Raw genomic sequence first — 14,953 nt, 5'->3', positions numbered from 1 at the left:
ACGTCAGCAAGACCAAGGAGCTGGTGGTGGACTTCAGAAGGGGTCAGCACAGAGACTACAAGCCCATTATCATCAATGGAGCTCCAGTGGAGAGGGTGCAGTCCTTCAAGTATCTTGGTGTCCACATCTCCTCAGACCTGACATGGGCTGCCCACATTCAGGTCCACACCAAAAAGGCTAGGCAGCGCCTGTATCACCTACGACAACTGAGGAAGTTCAGGGTCTCTCCAAAGATCCTCAGGATTTTCTATACAGGCGCTGTGGAGAGCATCCTCACACAGAACATGACATCGTGGTTTGGGAACAGCTGTGTGAAGGACCAAAAAGCTCTCCAGAGAGTGATCCATACAGCAGAACGCTGCTGCAGGATTGCTCTCCCCCCGCTTCAGGACACCTACACCAGGAGATGCCGGACTAGAGCAGCGCAGATACTGAAGGACCCGTCCCATCCTGGCAACAAACTGTTCCAACTTCTTCAAATGTGGTAGAAGGTTCCGCATCTTCCGGGCAAGGACAGAGAGACTCAAGAGGAGCTTCTATCCCCAAGCCATCCGTGCCCTAAACACACACACCCGCCCTCTCACATCATCTATAATTGACTGAGACAGGACTCTCTTCCAGACACTCTAAACCAAGGCACAATGTACATTTCAATTCCTTTAATTTTAAATATGTTTATATTGTCTATCCTGTAAAATAGTCAGATGTCTATTCATATTAATGTACAGAATTCACCTGCTTGCTGCCACTACTGCACATTCACCCAGTGTATATGTATATATATATATATATATATGTGTGTGTGTGTATATATATGTGTGTGTATATATATGTGTGTGTGTGTATATATATATATATGTATATGTTCTTCCTCTACACCCCCCCAACTTTTGCACATGTCGAGGAGCGTGTCAGGCTACATTTCACTGTGTGTTATACTTGTATAACTATGCATGTGACAAATAAAGAACCTTGAACCTTGAACCTTGAAGAAGACTGGGCAGCAAGGTGAGAAAATTATTACCTCAAGTTATTGATGAGGAACATGGAATACATTGTTTTTCCACTGAGTCCTGTGAAAACTTTCCTTTTAACATGACTGTATGTGGTCATCTTTTCTCATTTTATAGTCCATTACTATAGTTTTCCTTTGGTGATACATAGTTCCCTGAAATCTTGCATGCCAGTGACGAGGTCTACTGAGCCATTTGAAGGTATCCAGCTTCCTTCAGCTGGCTCCAGTTTCCAAGGGAAAGGAAAAAGCCAGCTTCTGCTTTCTGGTCAGACCATCATGGAACTGCTTAGTAGTTTATGGAACCGGCTTACAATTTCAATATTAAATGCATTTCGTTATGTAAGTGAAATTAAAACTGGATGGAAAATCTGTTATTTCTATGTGCTTTAAACTGGTTACTTTTTCCGATGTACTATATGCTGAGAGTCTGGTCCACATATTAGTCATTACTACACCTTGCTTTTTTTCAAAACTGTCTATTCGGTTCACAAGTCAGGTTCTGTTCTGCGTATTTCCTTGAGAGCATTAATGGATGTTTGGCCAATTTATCCACTTTCTGACCCTTCAGGCCAGGAGTTGGCGTAAGGTGATCCAGATCAATATGGAGTTAACGGAAGTGCGGAGGCAAACAGACCAGAGCTTCATCTCCCTCCTGCAGGCAGTAAGGGTGGGGAGGTAACCCTGTTTCATTATCACATTTTGTTTTGTTCAAATAATGTAATTGCACCTGAAATGGTATTACATTACGTATACTAAGTGGTTTCTACTTATGTACATATGTTATAAATGTCCTTGTAGCTGTTAGGAGCACTGCAGGTCTGTTTTCTTCCAAACAGCTTTGGGATTGCTCTGATTGGCCAGGAAACCTGTTAAAGGAAGTCAGTTAACACAATTCAGGGTGACACTCTGTGTCATGGTCCACTCAGGGTTCAGACCTCAACCTGATTTAAATTCTGTGGTGGGACATTAAGAGAACAACCTAATCATAGTGCAAGGTCCAAGTCTTGATTACATATGGGGAAGGTTGCATCAGGAAGGCCATCTGAAATTCTGCGGTAAGTGGATGAAGTGGTAGGGAGTGTTCCCACGGAGGAGGAGAATAATATTAGGCAGTATCAAATGTCTGTTTTCATGAACTGGCAGATCAAGAAGAAGAAGCAAGAGAAAACACATGCAAGGTTATGCAGAGTTCAGGGAGCAGTTGAGACAGACTCTGGGTGGTAGGGAAGAGTTACCAGATGACTGGGAAAGTACCAAAAGGTGTTTGGTATGTCTACTGGACAGAGGAAAGAGGGCAAGGAGACTTTAGGTCGGAATGAGCAAGTACAGGAAACGAAGAGGTTAGCAAAGAAAAAGTGGGATAGTCAGAATGATGAAGAAAGTAGACAGGAGTGCTGGGAAGCTAGGTCTACATCAAAGAGAGAGGTGGCAAGACTAAAGGAAAAGTCTTACAGTAAATTGTGAGGTTGGACTGTAAGGAAGGAGTAAAGGGTTGATTATATCAATTGGCTAGAGAGAGACTGGAAAGGATGTGCAGCAGATTAGGGTGATTAAGGATGGAGATGGAAATGTGCTAATGAGTGGAGGGAGTGTGTTGAAGATGGAAGGACGACTTCGAGGTGGGATTAAATCAGAGATCTGCTTTCAGTCCCTTCTTGTTTCCAAAGTTGATAGATAGCCAGACGGATGAGGTCAGGCAGGAGTCTTTGTGGACAATGATGTTGCAGATGACTTTGTGATCTGTAGTGAGAGTAGCAGGTGGAAGCGAGCCTGGAGAGATGGAGGTGTGCTCTAAAGAGAAGAGGAATGAAAGTCAGTAAAAGCAAAATAGAATATACGAGTGTGAATGAGAGGGAGACGGGTGAAAAGGTGACTAAGTAAGTACCAAAAGGTGTCAACCGTTCAAAGCAACAGACAAGGCACAAGAGAGGTGAAAAAAGATAACAGCAAAGTTAACATTTACAAGATGGTAGTGAGACTTGCTGTGATTATAAGGTTATATTGCTTTAATAGTCTAACAGCCTCCAGCTTCAGTTTATCTTCTTTGGAGCTCCTCTCCTAATATTCTCCTTGCTGGTCTCCAGTGCCCTCTAACAGTCCCCTCTGGTGCACTCCATCCATCATCAGCACAGTTCTCTGTTACACATTCCCACTAGTTCTGTTTTCCCTCTCTATGCTAAACAATTCCAATAATTTGTCACTTAAATGTGTAATATGTATAGTGTATTTTTATTTCCTCTTGAATAACAGTAAATAGTGTTATGTTATGAAATTCATTGTGTATCAGTGAATTTTCATGTCACTAATCAAACCCTGCTCCTCAGTTTACAAGCTAGGGAACTTCACCTGTGAAAATAATGACTGCAATCCTTTTTCTTTTTTCTGAACTACTGCAAAACAAGATTCACAGACGAGGATTTTGAAGAGAAACCAAACAAAACGCAGAGCCGGAAGCCAGAACAGAGACTTCTTTTGTGTTCACAGTGAAGACTATTCACTGAGCACTGAGGCATCGTTAGTGTAGTAATAATCAGTTTTTATGATTTTGTATTTTCCTTTTCTTTTAAATTTTAGTTTGAGGTTTTTATTGCTCATATTTCAGTGTAGTTTCAGTTTTTCATCTTTTGAAACCAGTTGATTCCCAGTCTTGACATTTAAAGTGTGCGTGTGTGTGTGTTTGTGTGTGTGTGTACTATGTTTACATATCTTTGTGGGGACCAACTGCCCTTGTGGGGACAAAATGCCCGTCCCAATGAGTTTGAAGGCATTTTTGAGACTCAAAATGCAGTTTTAGCGTCAGGGTTACAATTAGGTTATGGTTAGGTTTAGGCTAAGGGTTAGGGTTGGGCATTCATTTTTGATAGTTAGGGTAAGGGTAAGTGGTTAGGGAAAGTATTATGCCAATTAGACGTCCCGACTAAGATATGAAAACATGACTGTGTGTGTGTGTCCTCGCAGTGATGAGAGAATTTGTTTTTCCCGTGTTGTAAGTTTTAAATCATAAGCTACACAGAGGACAGTAAACTGAACGGAAAGGACAAAGAGGACAGATTCTTAACGGGAACATTATTCATTTAGATTCATTTAGATAATTTTTGAAATTTTGTGGAGGATTAGAAATAGGTGCATCAGAAGGAGCTCAGGTTGAGTGGTTTGGAGACAAAGTTAGAAAGACATCACTGAGATGGTTTGGACGTGTGCAGAGGATGGACAGTGGATGGACCAAAAATGTTAAATATGGAGCTGCCAGGCATGAGTAAAAGAGGAAGACATCATGGCTGTAGTGAAGAAGGACACTTAGAGGGTAACAGAGTAGAATGCTGTATGAATAAAGATGGTCTGCTGTTGCGACCCCCAAAGGAAGCAGTGAAAAGAAGAAAAACAAGAAGATCTATCCTGTGTGCAAATCAGAACATCTAATTTCACAGCAGTGTTTCAAACTCAGCAGGTGCAGGCGACATCAGAAATAACAATAAGCTGAAGTTAAACACTCCCATTGCTGTACATGCACATTCACACAAACACATACCCACAAGGGTGTGTTGATTCCACACAACTGCAATCCCACACAAAAATGAAAATGCAAATCACACCTACCTGCAACCATACACCATAAACATTACACGCTCTGTTATTTAGACGCTTGGCACACGTCTTGTTATTAGTGAGCAGTATGCTCATGTTGGTGGTAGTATTAGTGCTAGCTCACATGATGAAAATGTGTAATATTCTGCTGCCACCTGACGCATGAGACCAAGACACAGTATGGAAGACCATTAATGCTGACAGCTGCATTGTCATCATCTCCACTGAGAGGGGTGTAAAAAGAGAGAGGGGGTCTTCTACATTAGGACCATAATAATGAATTTTCTTCAGGCGCAAACAGTGCAAACACACAAGGGGGACAACCACTAGAATTTATAGGGAAATGTTAATCTTGTTATTCATTATATATTTTAGTTTTTAGTGTAAAAAGCTACCTAACTCTTAAACCCTTTTAAAATATCAGCCCTCCTACACACACACACACACACACACACACACACACACACACACACACACATATCATATTATAATATATATATATATATATCTCGCCACCAACACCTCTAACAGATCTCAGGATCTCAAGCAGATTTGGAGCATATTCAGATGAATTTCCCACTTGACTGTGCTATGATCTCCAGGCTCCTCAAATATGAAAACAGCTCACAGATGGAAATGTGTCGGACACACAAACACTGTATACACATAAACAAACTTGACTGAGGCACATATGTAGCAGGGCATGTGTGGGATGTTAGTGCTGAAAAATATGAAACACTGACATTGAGCTTTGGTTTGTTCGTACGTGTGTGTGTGAGTGTGCATTTGCAAATGCTCGAAGGACAGATGTGTATGGCCTTCGGAGTTTACCACAACAGCAGTGTACAAGAAAACAACACTGTAGCTTTATAAGACGCATATTATTTTTGGCCATTAATTAGAATCCACTGGTAATGCAGAAATGAAAAAGACAGTTTTAAGACAGTTTTAAAAATAGTTTGCTCCAGAGGTTAAAGGCATTGCCAGAAAAACAAATAAGACTTAATTGGCGTACAGGGACAAAGAAAGAGCTCCAAATAGGGGAAGCTTAGGTTTACAGACATTAAATGAGCCTTAGCCTCCCTGGTGGAAGCATCGTGGCAGGCTGCAGCAGAGCAATGTAAAGAGTTTTGATTGAATATCAGTTGTGGGAAAAGAAAAATAAGATGAAGGCACATGATGACATAACGGCAGCACAATACCACTGGCAGCGCTGAACTGGGAGACATCACCATCCAGTTATAGCAGTGGAGTGCACGTCACGAACGCGGTGACATCACCACTTTAATTCTATCACTTTTCCCAGAAAGGAGACATGTCGTCAGAGTGGGGTTAAGTTAAGGGGGCGTCTTTATTTCTTTTTCTGTGCACACTTTGTTCTTTGGGGGTTTCTACACAAATAAAGCACTTTTTGCTTTTGCCACATTAAGTTTTTCTTGTTCATTCGAGGCAAATTTCACCTGAGGGGGAAAGAAAATAGAGAACCTAATAGGAACTATTAAACCTCCAGGGCATCCACGTACATCACGGTGAAAAGTCTGTCCTACATTTCTTTTAAAGGGAATACTGAAATAACGTATAAACAAGATTAAATCTCATCTATGACTAACTGCAGGTCTGCCTTATAAAAGCAACAATGATGAGAAGCGCTGGCATTCTGTGGGTGGGTTTGTCTTAGTCCTTTTACACAAAGATAAAGCAACAAAGGAGACAGAATGTAGAGACTTGATAACTCTTTTGTGTCTTGCATGCACATACGTTGACAAATAAACTGAATCGCTGTGGCTTCCATAACTTGTGTGCAAGGTGCAACTCTTTGTCCTACCACCTGTACATGATGGGAAGTTTGTAGGAATTTTGCCAAATGACCTTTGCTGAAGCACCCCCAAAATGAATCAAAGTATCCCCAAATATTTCTTACTTTTTTTGACAACATTTGCTGTTTGTGTGACACACTACTAAAAATATAAAAACCATACAGTACTTTGTTGAGACGCAATATTTTAAGAACAAAAGTATAGATACCATAGATGTTCCAGCTCGCCTCCCCCCTGCTCTGGCTCTAGCTCCCTTTCTGCCAGAGCGATGGTGCCTGAGACGCAGCGGAGCGGAGGGGTGAGTGCCTGGCTTAAAACAGGACATGTTAGCTTACCCTTCAGTTACTGTTAGTTAGGTAGGAGTCACACCATGTTTCTTTTTAGCTGAAAAACATTACACCCAGGTAACCTGCAGTGTTGAAAACGTGTTTTCCGACGATGTTTGCTACCCTACAATCCGTCCTAGTCTGTAGTAAAATTTGCGACATCACACCGTCCTGTTGCTCCCATTGAAATACATACAGCCTATTTAAAATCTAAAACTTAAAATTGCCCATAGCCTGCTGTTGTTACCACTGTCCTGTTTGAAATGGAATGAGAGAAACTATTTATTTTGTCATATGTGCATGTGCCGATATTAAACCCAAGTATAAACCAGCGTTTCCTGGTTTTAGTCAGGAATTGCTAATTGGGATTCAGGCGTGTGAGGAAGAGAGCCAGAGATTAATAATAACTAATGATTAAATACAGAACGGTCTATAAACACACAGTGAATGAACAAAAGGAGAGTCGAGAAGAAACACTCAATGCATCATGGGAAACCCCCAGCAGCCTTGACCTACTGCAGGATCCTAAGAGAAGATTAAGGGTCACCTGATCCAGTCCTAGCCAAATGCTTTATCAAAAAGGAAAGTTTAAAGCCTAATATTAAAAGTAGGGAGGGTGTCTCGGCACACTCTGAATGGTGTTAATTTGAAACTGTCTAATAATTAGACTAATTTTAGTGATATTGCACAAATGCAAGAAAGCATTCCTATATAATTGTTTAAAATGCACATTGAAGGAAAGATCCTGGTCAAAATTAATGACTCCAAGATTTCTCACAGTGTAATTGGAGGCCAAGGAAATGCCATCCAGAGGAGGGATCTGGTTAGACACCATCTAATGCTTTGCATTGCACTTGGTGAAGCAATCTGCATGCCTGGGTGCTTGATATCATACATCTGTGGCCATGAAAGTGATTAGAAAATGTGAATTCAATAATTTGGATGAGCGAGTGGTTACTTTTGCTAATATAGTGTAACGTTAGAACTGAAAACAGGACACAACAGCTAGTCCACCAATTTGTAAAAGCTTACCAGATGAACTCATGTGCTCAGCTGAAGTTGCTTTACACGTTCCCCTGTGAACAGGTGATATCACATTATCTTGCCAGCAGTTAAGCCAGTATGACAACGTTCATTTTGTTTGCAAAGGCATCACATGCTGATCAATAGCCAGCTTCTATATTGATCCTGTGTTGAAGACAGAAACAACTCCTGGGATTTTTTTAAAAATGTAACAACCATTGAGAATCTTCTAAAGCTGCTCTGTGTTATTTCACAGTGAGAACTGAAGTGCCCTCTAAAAGTCATTAACACCATTTAACCAACTGTTGTTTGCCACACCTGTAATGGCCAACCTTCCTTTACAGCCAGCGTAATGAATTTGCTCAACAGGATCTCAGCATCCTTCAGTACTGCTTATGACCTCCAAGGACAATTGATTAGTGGGTCTGAGAAGTGATCAGTGTTGGTCAAGTTACTTGAAAAAAGTAATCAGTAACTAATTACTGATTACTTCCCCCAAAAAATAATCCCGTTACTTTACTGATTACTTATTTTCAAAAGTAATTAATTACTTAGTTACTTAGTTACTTTTTAAAAACACGATTTACAACCTGAAGAGGTGATAAAGCGATAGATCTTTCAGCCCAATTCTACTTTTTCTGCATAATCCATCATACAAAATGTAATCAAATGGAAAAGTCTCTTTTTTTTACTTGTTTTATCAGTTTTAATCTTTTAACTTTATGCATCAAGCAAAAATTTAATTATATGCAACATTCTCTGACTTGAATAAATTAGTTTAACATTTAAACCTATTTTCTGCACATTCCAGCACATAAAATAAAATATTTTTTGTGTTTACACTCAGTCTTTCAAATAGATGCAAGTAAAACACAGCAGAAAATAAATAAAGTCAAAGACTCAGCGGTCCTTTTGCTCTATTTTCACCTGTAAAGCAGGACTGCGGTAGGCGGAGGTTTACCCTGGTGCAGGTGTGCCGCAGCGGTCAGTGGAAGAATCCGCAGTTTCTCTGTGAGTTTCCCATTATGTCATTGCACTTGGTGCTTGTTTAGGGGTTTTTTTTCGCTGTAAAAAGAAGTTTTCTTCCCACGCACAACGGAGGCTAATGTTTTTGTCACTTTTTATGGAATCAAACTCAAAGTAAGGTCAGTACTTCCATGCTCATACTCTCTCCCACAATCGATATGTGATCCATTGTTGATCTGCACACAGCTGTTGTCACGAACGTCGCACTCGCTTACGTCACTGTCGTGAGACATTCTGGCAAAAAAATCACGGTTGCAGTAACGCAGCGTTCCTACGGGAAAGTAACGGTAATCTAATTACCGTTTTTGCAATAGTAATCCCTTACTTTACTCGTTACTTGAAAAAAGTAATGAGATTACTGCCCATCTCTGGAAGTGATTAAAGCCCTGTAGTTTGAATAGGGATCGTCCGTCATGTATTGGGTGAGAATAAGACACACAGACAAAAGCGTTAAACCCATGTGTGCTCAGTCGAAGGGAGAAAGAGTATACTATTGTGTGAGCATCAGAGCTGCTGATCTCTGAAGGCGTTTGGTTATTACAACAGAAAGGGACGCTTCAAACCCACAATCGAACACACACCCAGGAGGCATCTGTCCCTGACGGCGGGACAGGAATCCACTTACACCGACAGAGACGGAGAGACTCTGCAACAGCGCACCGTCAGACAAATCTTACTCCTATTGTGTATGATGAATTCTTTCATTTCCACCGATTAGATTATCCTGCTGTTTCCGCTCTGTGTGTTTATGTATGTTTGTACGTGTGTATAAAGCTGCATTGTGTGGAAAATCAAACATTAAAATCGATTTTAATATTGAGATATATGTATCTGAGTACTTCCGTTGTTTTCAGGGATAACATTGTGCTTTCCATTTCACATTAGTAAATAATTCTACTTCAGACTTTATATAAAAATGTCAGAAATGATTAGCAGCATATAAGTTTGACAATCAGCAGGGAAACATCAACAACGCTCTCCACCGTTATCAGTGTTTACCATTAGAACTAAAGCAAAGACTTCAGCAGAACGACTTGTCACTGTGTGGTTAGTTTGTGAATCACCACCTCGATAAGACGATAAGAGATTCGTTCTTGACAATTGCAGCAAACGTCCACTGTTTTTTGAGCTCCATTTAGTTTGCTCTAACAGTCTGTGCGTAATTAACTCCCAATTAGCAAGGGAGCGGCTCCTCATCACTGAGCCTGTGGGCTTACGTCGTGCAGTCTGACTCCTAGACTGCTCTGGTTCAATCCAAACGCTTTGAAAAAAAATATGAACGGATTAAAGACTAAACAACATTTAGAGAAGTAGTAAATTATTCATTATGATGACTTCTGAAATTATAATTTCACCCACAGGCTAATTCCTCTCGACATTTAGTCGATCTTAGTGGAATGACTAATCCGATGTATGGAGGTATGTATGAACGTATAGGAGAGAGAAAGGAGGCGATCGAGCTTGCGACGAGGCTGATAGCAGTCTCACAGCTCACTGAACGTCAACTTCAAATTCAGTTTTAATACACACTCCCCCATCTTTGTTTGCCGCAAGTCAGATATTTATCTGAATAAGTAAATAGATTCATAAATAAATGAATTTAGTTAACCAAGTGCAACTTCCTGTAAATGAAACTGGGTGAGGTTTGATAAATTGGTGGGCAACCGTGTACTGTGTTGACTCGTGGATGATCTGATATCCTCGTGTTGGTGTTGTTCCCAGACCATCATGAAAATGTTGTTCCAGGTTCAACATTGCAAGTGACCAATCACATTGTTGTGACGTTATTCTTGATGTTTAGACTGTGCATCTTGGGGTGCCGGTATGGTGCCAAAAAAAGTGATTGTAAACTGTTATAAATGACCTTTTGGCCTCTAATGTGTCAAATATGTGCCAAACATATCTCTCATGAATGGCATCCAATCATTTTCAGCCCGAAAGAACGTTCCACTTTTTGTGGCTTTTATATATCCATTATTTGTGCAGGTAAAAAGTCTCATTGCCATTAAAAGTGTCTTTTTTCAAAAGCCGCACCAAACACAACATCACTTTTATATAAAGATATTTTAAGTAGCCAGAAAGGACTGGATTGATCATTATAGAATACAGAGTAGGCAAAATGACGCAGAGTCATGAAGATTTTTGCAAAACAGTCTTGACTTACAAACAAAAGCAAAAGTGTAAGACATAAAAATCACAGACAATCATTTCTTGGAACAACACCTGAAACGTCTCGTGCATTGGATGATTTTTTTTAAACTGAATGAAGCGTGTGCTACAAAAGACCCAAGGACTCTAAACAAGGAATTCAAAAAGAACCCCTCATTATGCAAACTCTTAACACGGTTCGCTTATCTGTTAGGGCTGATTCACTTGACAAGCATCACCGTCATCACAAGAATATCTCTATTTTTGTTTCTGATTTCCCATTATGTCATATTTCGGTGTTGAGCTCAACCTCACTCAGACTGTTTTGCCTCGGATAGGGCCACATTCATGCGACAATACACCACAGATTAACATTAGTGGCTGTAGAGCCATCAATTTAGCTAACAGCAACATGGACAGCTTGTTCCCTCGAGTCCTCTTCAACAGAGACATGTGCACCTCCATGCTCGTTTGATTGATTGCCCTTTTCGCTGGAATGTGTGGATTTCATTTGATAGCACCGTGCTCGATTTTGACATCAGATTACACAAAAAAAAAAAAAAGATATGAAAGAGGTGGGTGTATTTTTATAGTTTGTGAAGGAATGGTAGCTGTCTTCAAACTACAAAAAACAAAACAAAATAGCAACAAGCAAACAAAATCCGTTTCTCTTTGGAAGGTCATCGATTGCATCTCAATCGGACAGCCACCAATAACCAATAGCCTGCTGAAGGTTGACTTTGGTGGGGAGTGGTGCCAGTTGCTGGGGAGGCGCTGACCTTGGTGCTGAAGTTTAGTTTTTGCTGATCTCCACCTTTATATGTGGACCATATAAAGAGGATACTGTTGCAAACTGCACGTCAGTGAGCCGTAATCCAGAGCATTCTCACATGATGTGAATCTCAGAAAGCCTCCTTATGAAATCGGTGAGAATCAGTGAGAGCTTGTATTTTTATTATGAAAATTTGTGATCATTATTTAAAAATTTCAGGTAAAATAAGTTATTAAAAACAGATTAACCTTTTGCTCTACGTGGCTGTAGAGATATATAAATGTAGCCTATTTAATGCGGTTATTATGGCGTACACTTTGTAAGTCCGTCCAAAAATTAGACAAAAGGAGTTTAATCACTAAACGATACCAGCTATTGTCATTTGCCTGGCGGCTTTAGTGAGCTGAGACTAATGGAGTTTTACTTGCGGGGTTAATAAGGCCATCGGGGAAAAGACGCATGATTGTACTTTGAGACATGAGATCCTCGGAAACCTGCGCGCTTCCAGCCCGCACGTCACTGTCCTGACATCAGCACAGAGCTTAAATACCAGCAAATCCGAGTGGTGTAAAACAAAAACAGGCACACCTGTTGTGGTTATGCGGGGATCCGAACACAGTGCTGGAACACAACATACGTTTCACTGCTGTGTGCTTTATGCGTTTATGAGCACAAGATTCCACGCAATGTGATTTTTTTTTCCTCTTCATTTTTTTGGAGAAGCATTTTGTTTTTTTCAGAGCGACTTTTCTGAAGGTCACTGAAAGTCCTTCGTGCTTTAATCTTCGTGCATTGTTACTGCTTTTTTGTTTTGTTTAATAATGATCAACCACACTGCCGCGTTTGAAGAACTGGACACAAACGTTTCTGAGCCGTCACAGCTTCTCTCGCTTAACCAGAGCGCTTTCCCTGCGCTTCGGCTCGAGTACAAGTCTCTGATCACTTCAGCCACCATGTTCGCCGTGGGCGTCCTAGGAAACCTCATCGCCATAGTGGTGCTGTGTGTCTCCAAAAAAGAACAGAAGGAAACCACTTTCTACACGCTGGTCTGCGGTATGGCCATCACGGACCTGTTGGGGACGTGCTTCACGAGCCCGGTGGTAATCGCCACGTACGTGTCTAGCCGGTGGCCAGGGGGAGCGCTGCTCTGCCACTTCTTTTCCTTTTCCATGCTTTTCTTCGGCTCCGCCGGCATGTCTATATTGTGCGCTATGGCTGTGGAGCGATACTTGGCCATAAATCACGCGTACTTTTACTCCCAGCACATAGACCGAACCATGGCGCGGTTTGCGCTCCTGGTCACCTACCTGGCGAACATCGTGCTGTGTATTATGCCCAGTTTTGGATTCGGACAGCACGTAAGCCAAATCCCCGGGACTTGGTGCTTTCTCGACTGGAGAGCAATGGATCCGCTGGGAGCTTGCTACTCGTTTCTGTACGGCGGCGTGATGATTATGTTGATCGCAGTGACTGTTTTGTGTAACTTGGCGGTGTGCAGGACGTTGGTGGGCATGAACCAGAGGACAGGAATAGTCAGGACTGAGCTGTGTGAGCAGGGGTGCTCCCGTCGACGCTTCCCTCGGCTGCCTTCGGTCACTTCTGCGGCAGAGATCCAAATGTTCTGGCTTATGATCTTGATGACCATCGTATTCCTGGTCTGCTCTATCCCATTAGTGGTAAGGGCAACAGACTATTTGTTTCTATTTGTTCTCTTATGTCTGCACCCAGTGCACATTCAGTTACTGGTCTTAGCTTTATTTGATATCATAACTCAGATATCTTCTGTCATGCTTTTGTCTCACAGGTGCGAATCTTTGTTAACCAACTATATGGCCCATCTTACATTTCTGCTGGGATGAAGCCCGACTATCGCAGCGACCTGTTGGCAGTCCGCTTCGCCTCGTTCAATCCCATATTAGACCCCTGGGTGTACATATTGTGTCGCAAAAACCTGCTATTGAAGGGCTGCGAGAAGCTAAAGAGAACAGTTAACAGGGTCAGGGATGGAGGCGGCGACAACATCGGCTGGGCAGAGGGTCAAAACTCTCCACAGTCTTTAAACAGCAACGATACCAGTTACGCTTCCATACGCACATCCAGCTACAGAAACGACCGGGACCATCACGGACTCATCCAGAATAAATCTTTTACAGACTTTGCCCTGAGACAAGCGTGGGAGTACGACACGGCCCGTGTCAGCTTTCACCCGTTCAGCGTCGAATCGACCGCGACCCTTGGCTGTGATGACGAGGTGGAGGGTAACTCCAAACAGGAGGCAGCCAAGGCATCTCCAGGGCGCAGCGTAACGCCGCTGCTTCCTGCGCACATAAGGAGAATGGACATCGTTACCTGCACGTTCAGCACACCGAGCTCCTGTGAGTCTGCGAAGTGTCTCTGAGTGAAGTTCACGAACTCCCGACAGCAGTTTTCAAGCACCTCGGCCAAACCGGGGAAGATCTCCGAACTGTGACTTAATCACGTTTGATCGGTTTAAACCGCCAAGTGTCACATCGTGTAAAATAATATCCAGTAACAACTGCAGCAGTAATCAGCACGTCACCATTAACAGCAGGTAACAGTTTTCATATGATTTAACGTGAGCTGAAAACTAGCAAAGTGCTTCAGGTTTGATCCACGTGATCCAGCGCAGCAGTTCAACAGTAGATTGTGAACTGAAGAACCACGTCAGTTCCAAAGAATCACAGAGACCAAACATTTACTTCTTCATGCTGCTTAACCTTAGAAAAAAAGTTTAGCCAGAACAGTATGTGGTAGATTTTTTTTACCGTAATAAAAGAAATTTCCAAACTTGGAAATTTAAATATTCATACCCCGTGGGTACAAATAAAGTGCGTGTCATTGTCATTTCATGGGTTTAAAACTCTTTAAATATGCGACGCCCTTACATGTGTTGTTGCACTACATTTCTTTTACGGGGGGCGGTGTAATTTATTTAGTTATTTATTTTTTCTACATGCTGCCAACTCGCTCAGTGCCATGTAACAGTGCTTCATGATGCAGGTATGGAGGACCACGAATGTCTTTCGTGTTTTAATAACTGCTGTTGTAAAAAGCAAATGTGATCAAATCTTATTTTAAAATAAAGAAGAAGAAAAAAACACTGTTCCCCTCACCTGTGTGAGCTCAGGTGCTTACTGGATGTGTTATTTGGTCTGTGCAGATAAATAAAGGCAGCGAAATCACCGGTTTTGCCTGTTCTGCTCAATAAAGAACAATAAGT

At 41.6% G+C, this 14,953-nt stretch overlaps 1 protein-coding gene across 1 annotated transcript; it reads left to right on the top strand.

Moving 5' to 3' along the window:
- Positions 1 to 12,533: 12,533 nt before the first annotated feature.
- On the top strand, positions 12,534 to 14,110 carry ptger4c (prostaglandin E receptor 4 (subtype EP4) c). Its single transcript, XM_085388591.1, has 2 exons — positions 12,534 to 13,388; positions 13,517 to 14,110. The coding sequence occupies exons 1-2, from the start codon at positions 12,534 to 12,536 to the stop codon at positions 14,108 to 14,110; spliced, it is 1,449 nt and encodes a 482-aa protein (XP_085244717.1).
- Positions 14,111 to 14,953: the final 843 nt, after the last annotated feature.

The sequence above is a fragment of the Rhamphochromis longiceps genome, linkage group LG18 (genome assembly GCF_057381845.1).
Source record: "Rhamphochromis longiceps isolate RC_006_pf linkage group LG18, R_longiceps_female_GT1.1, whole genome shotgun sequence".
Taxonomy (NCBI): domain Eukaryota; kingdom Metazoa; phylum Chordata; class Actinopteri; order Cichliformes; family Cichlidae; genus Rhamphochromis; species Rhamphochromis longiceps.
Note: the sequence above shows the minus strand (reverse complement) of the source record. Positions and strands in the feature narration are given on the sequence as shown.

Bases quoted from the DNA above. Each gene is read 5' to 3' on its own strand.
- ptger4c (XM_085388591.1), top strand. From the start codon at position 12,534: ATGATCAACCACACTGCCGCGTTTGAAGAACTGGACACAAACGTTTCT. The intron at 13,389-13,516 runs GTAAGGGCAACA...TTTGTCTCACAG, and splicing joins TCTGCTCTATCCCATTAGTG to GTGCGAATCTTTGTTAACCA.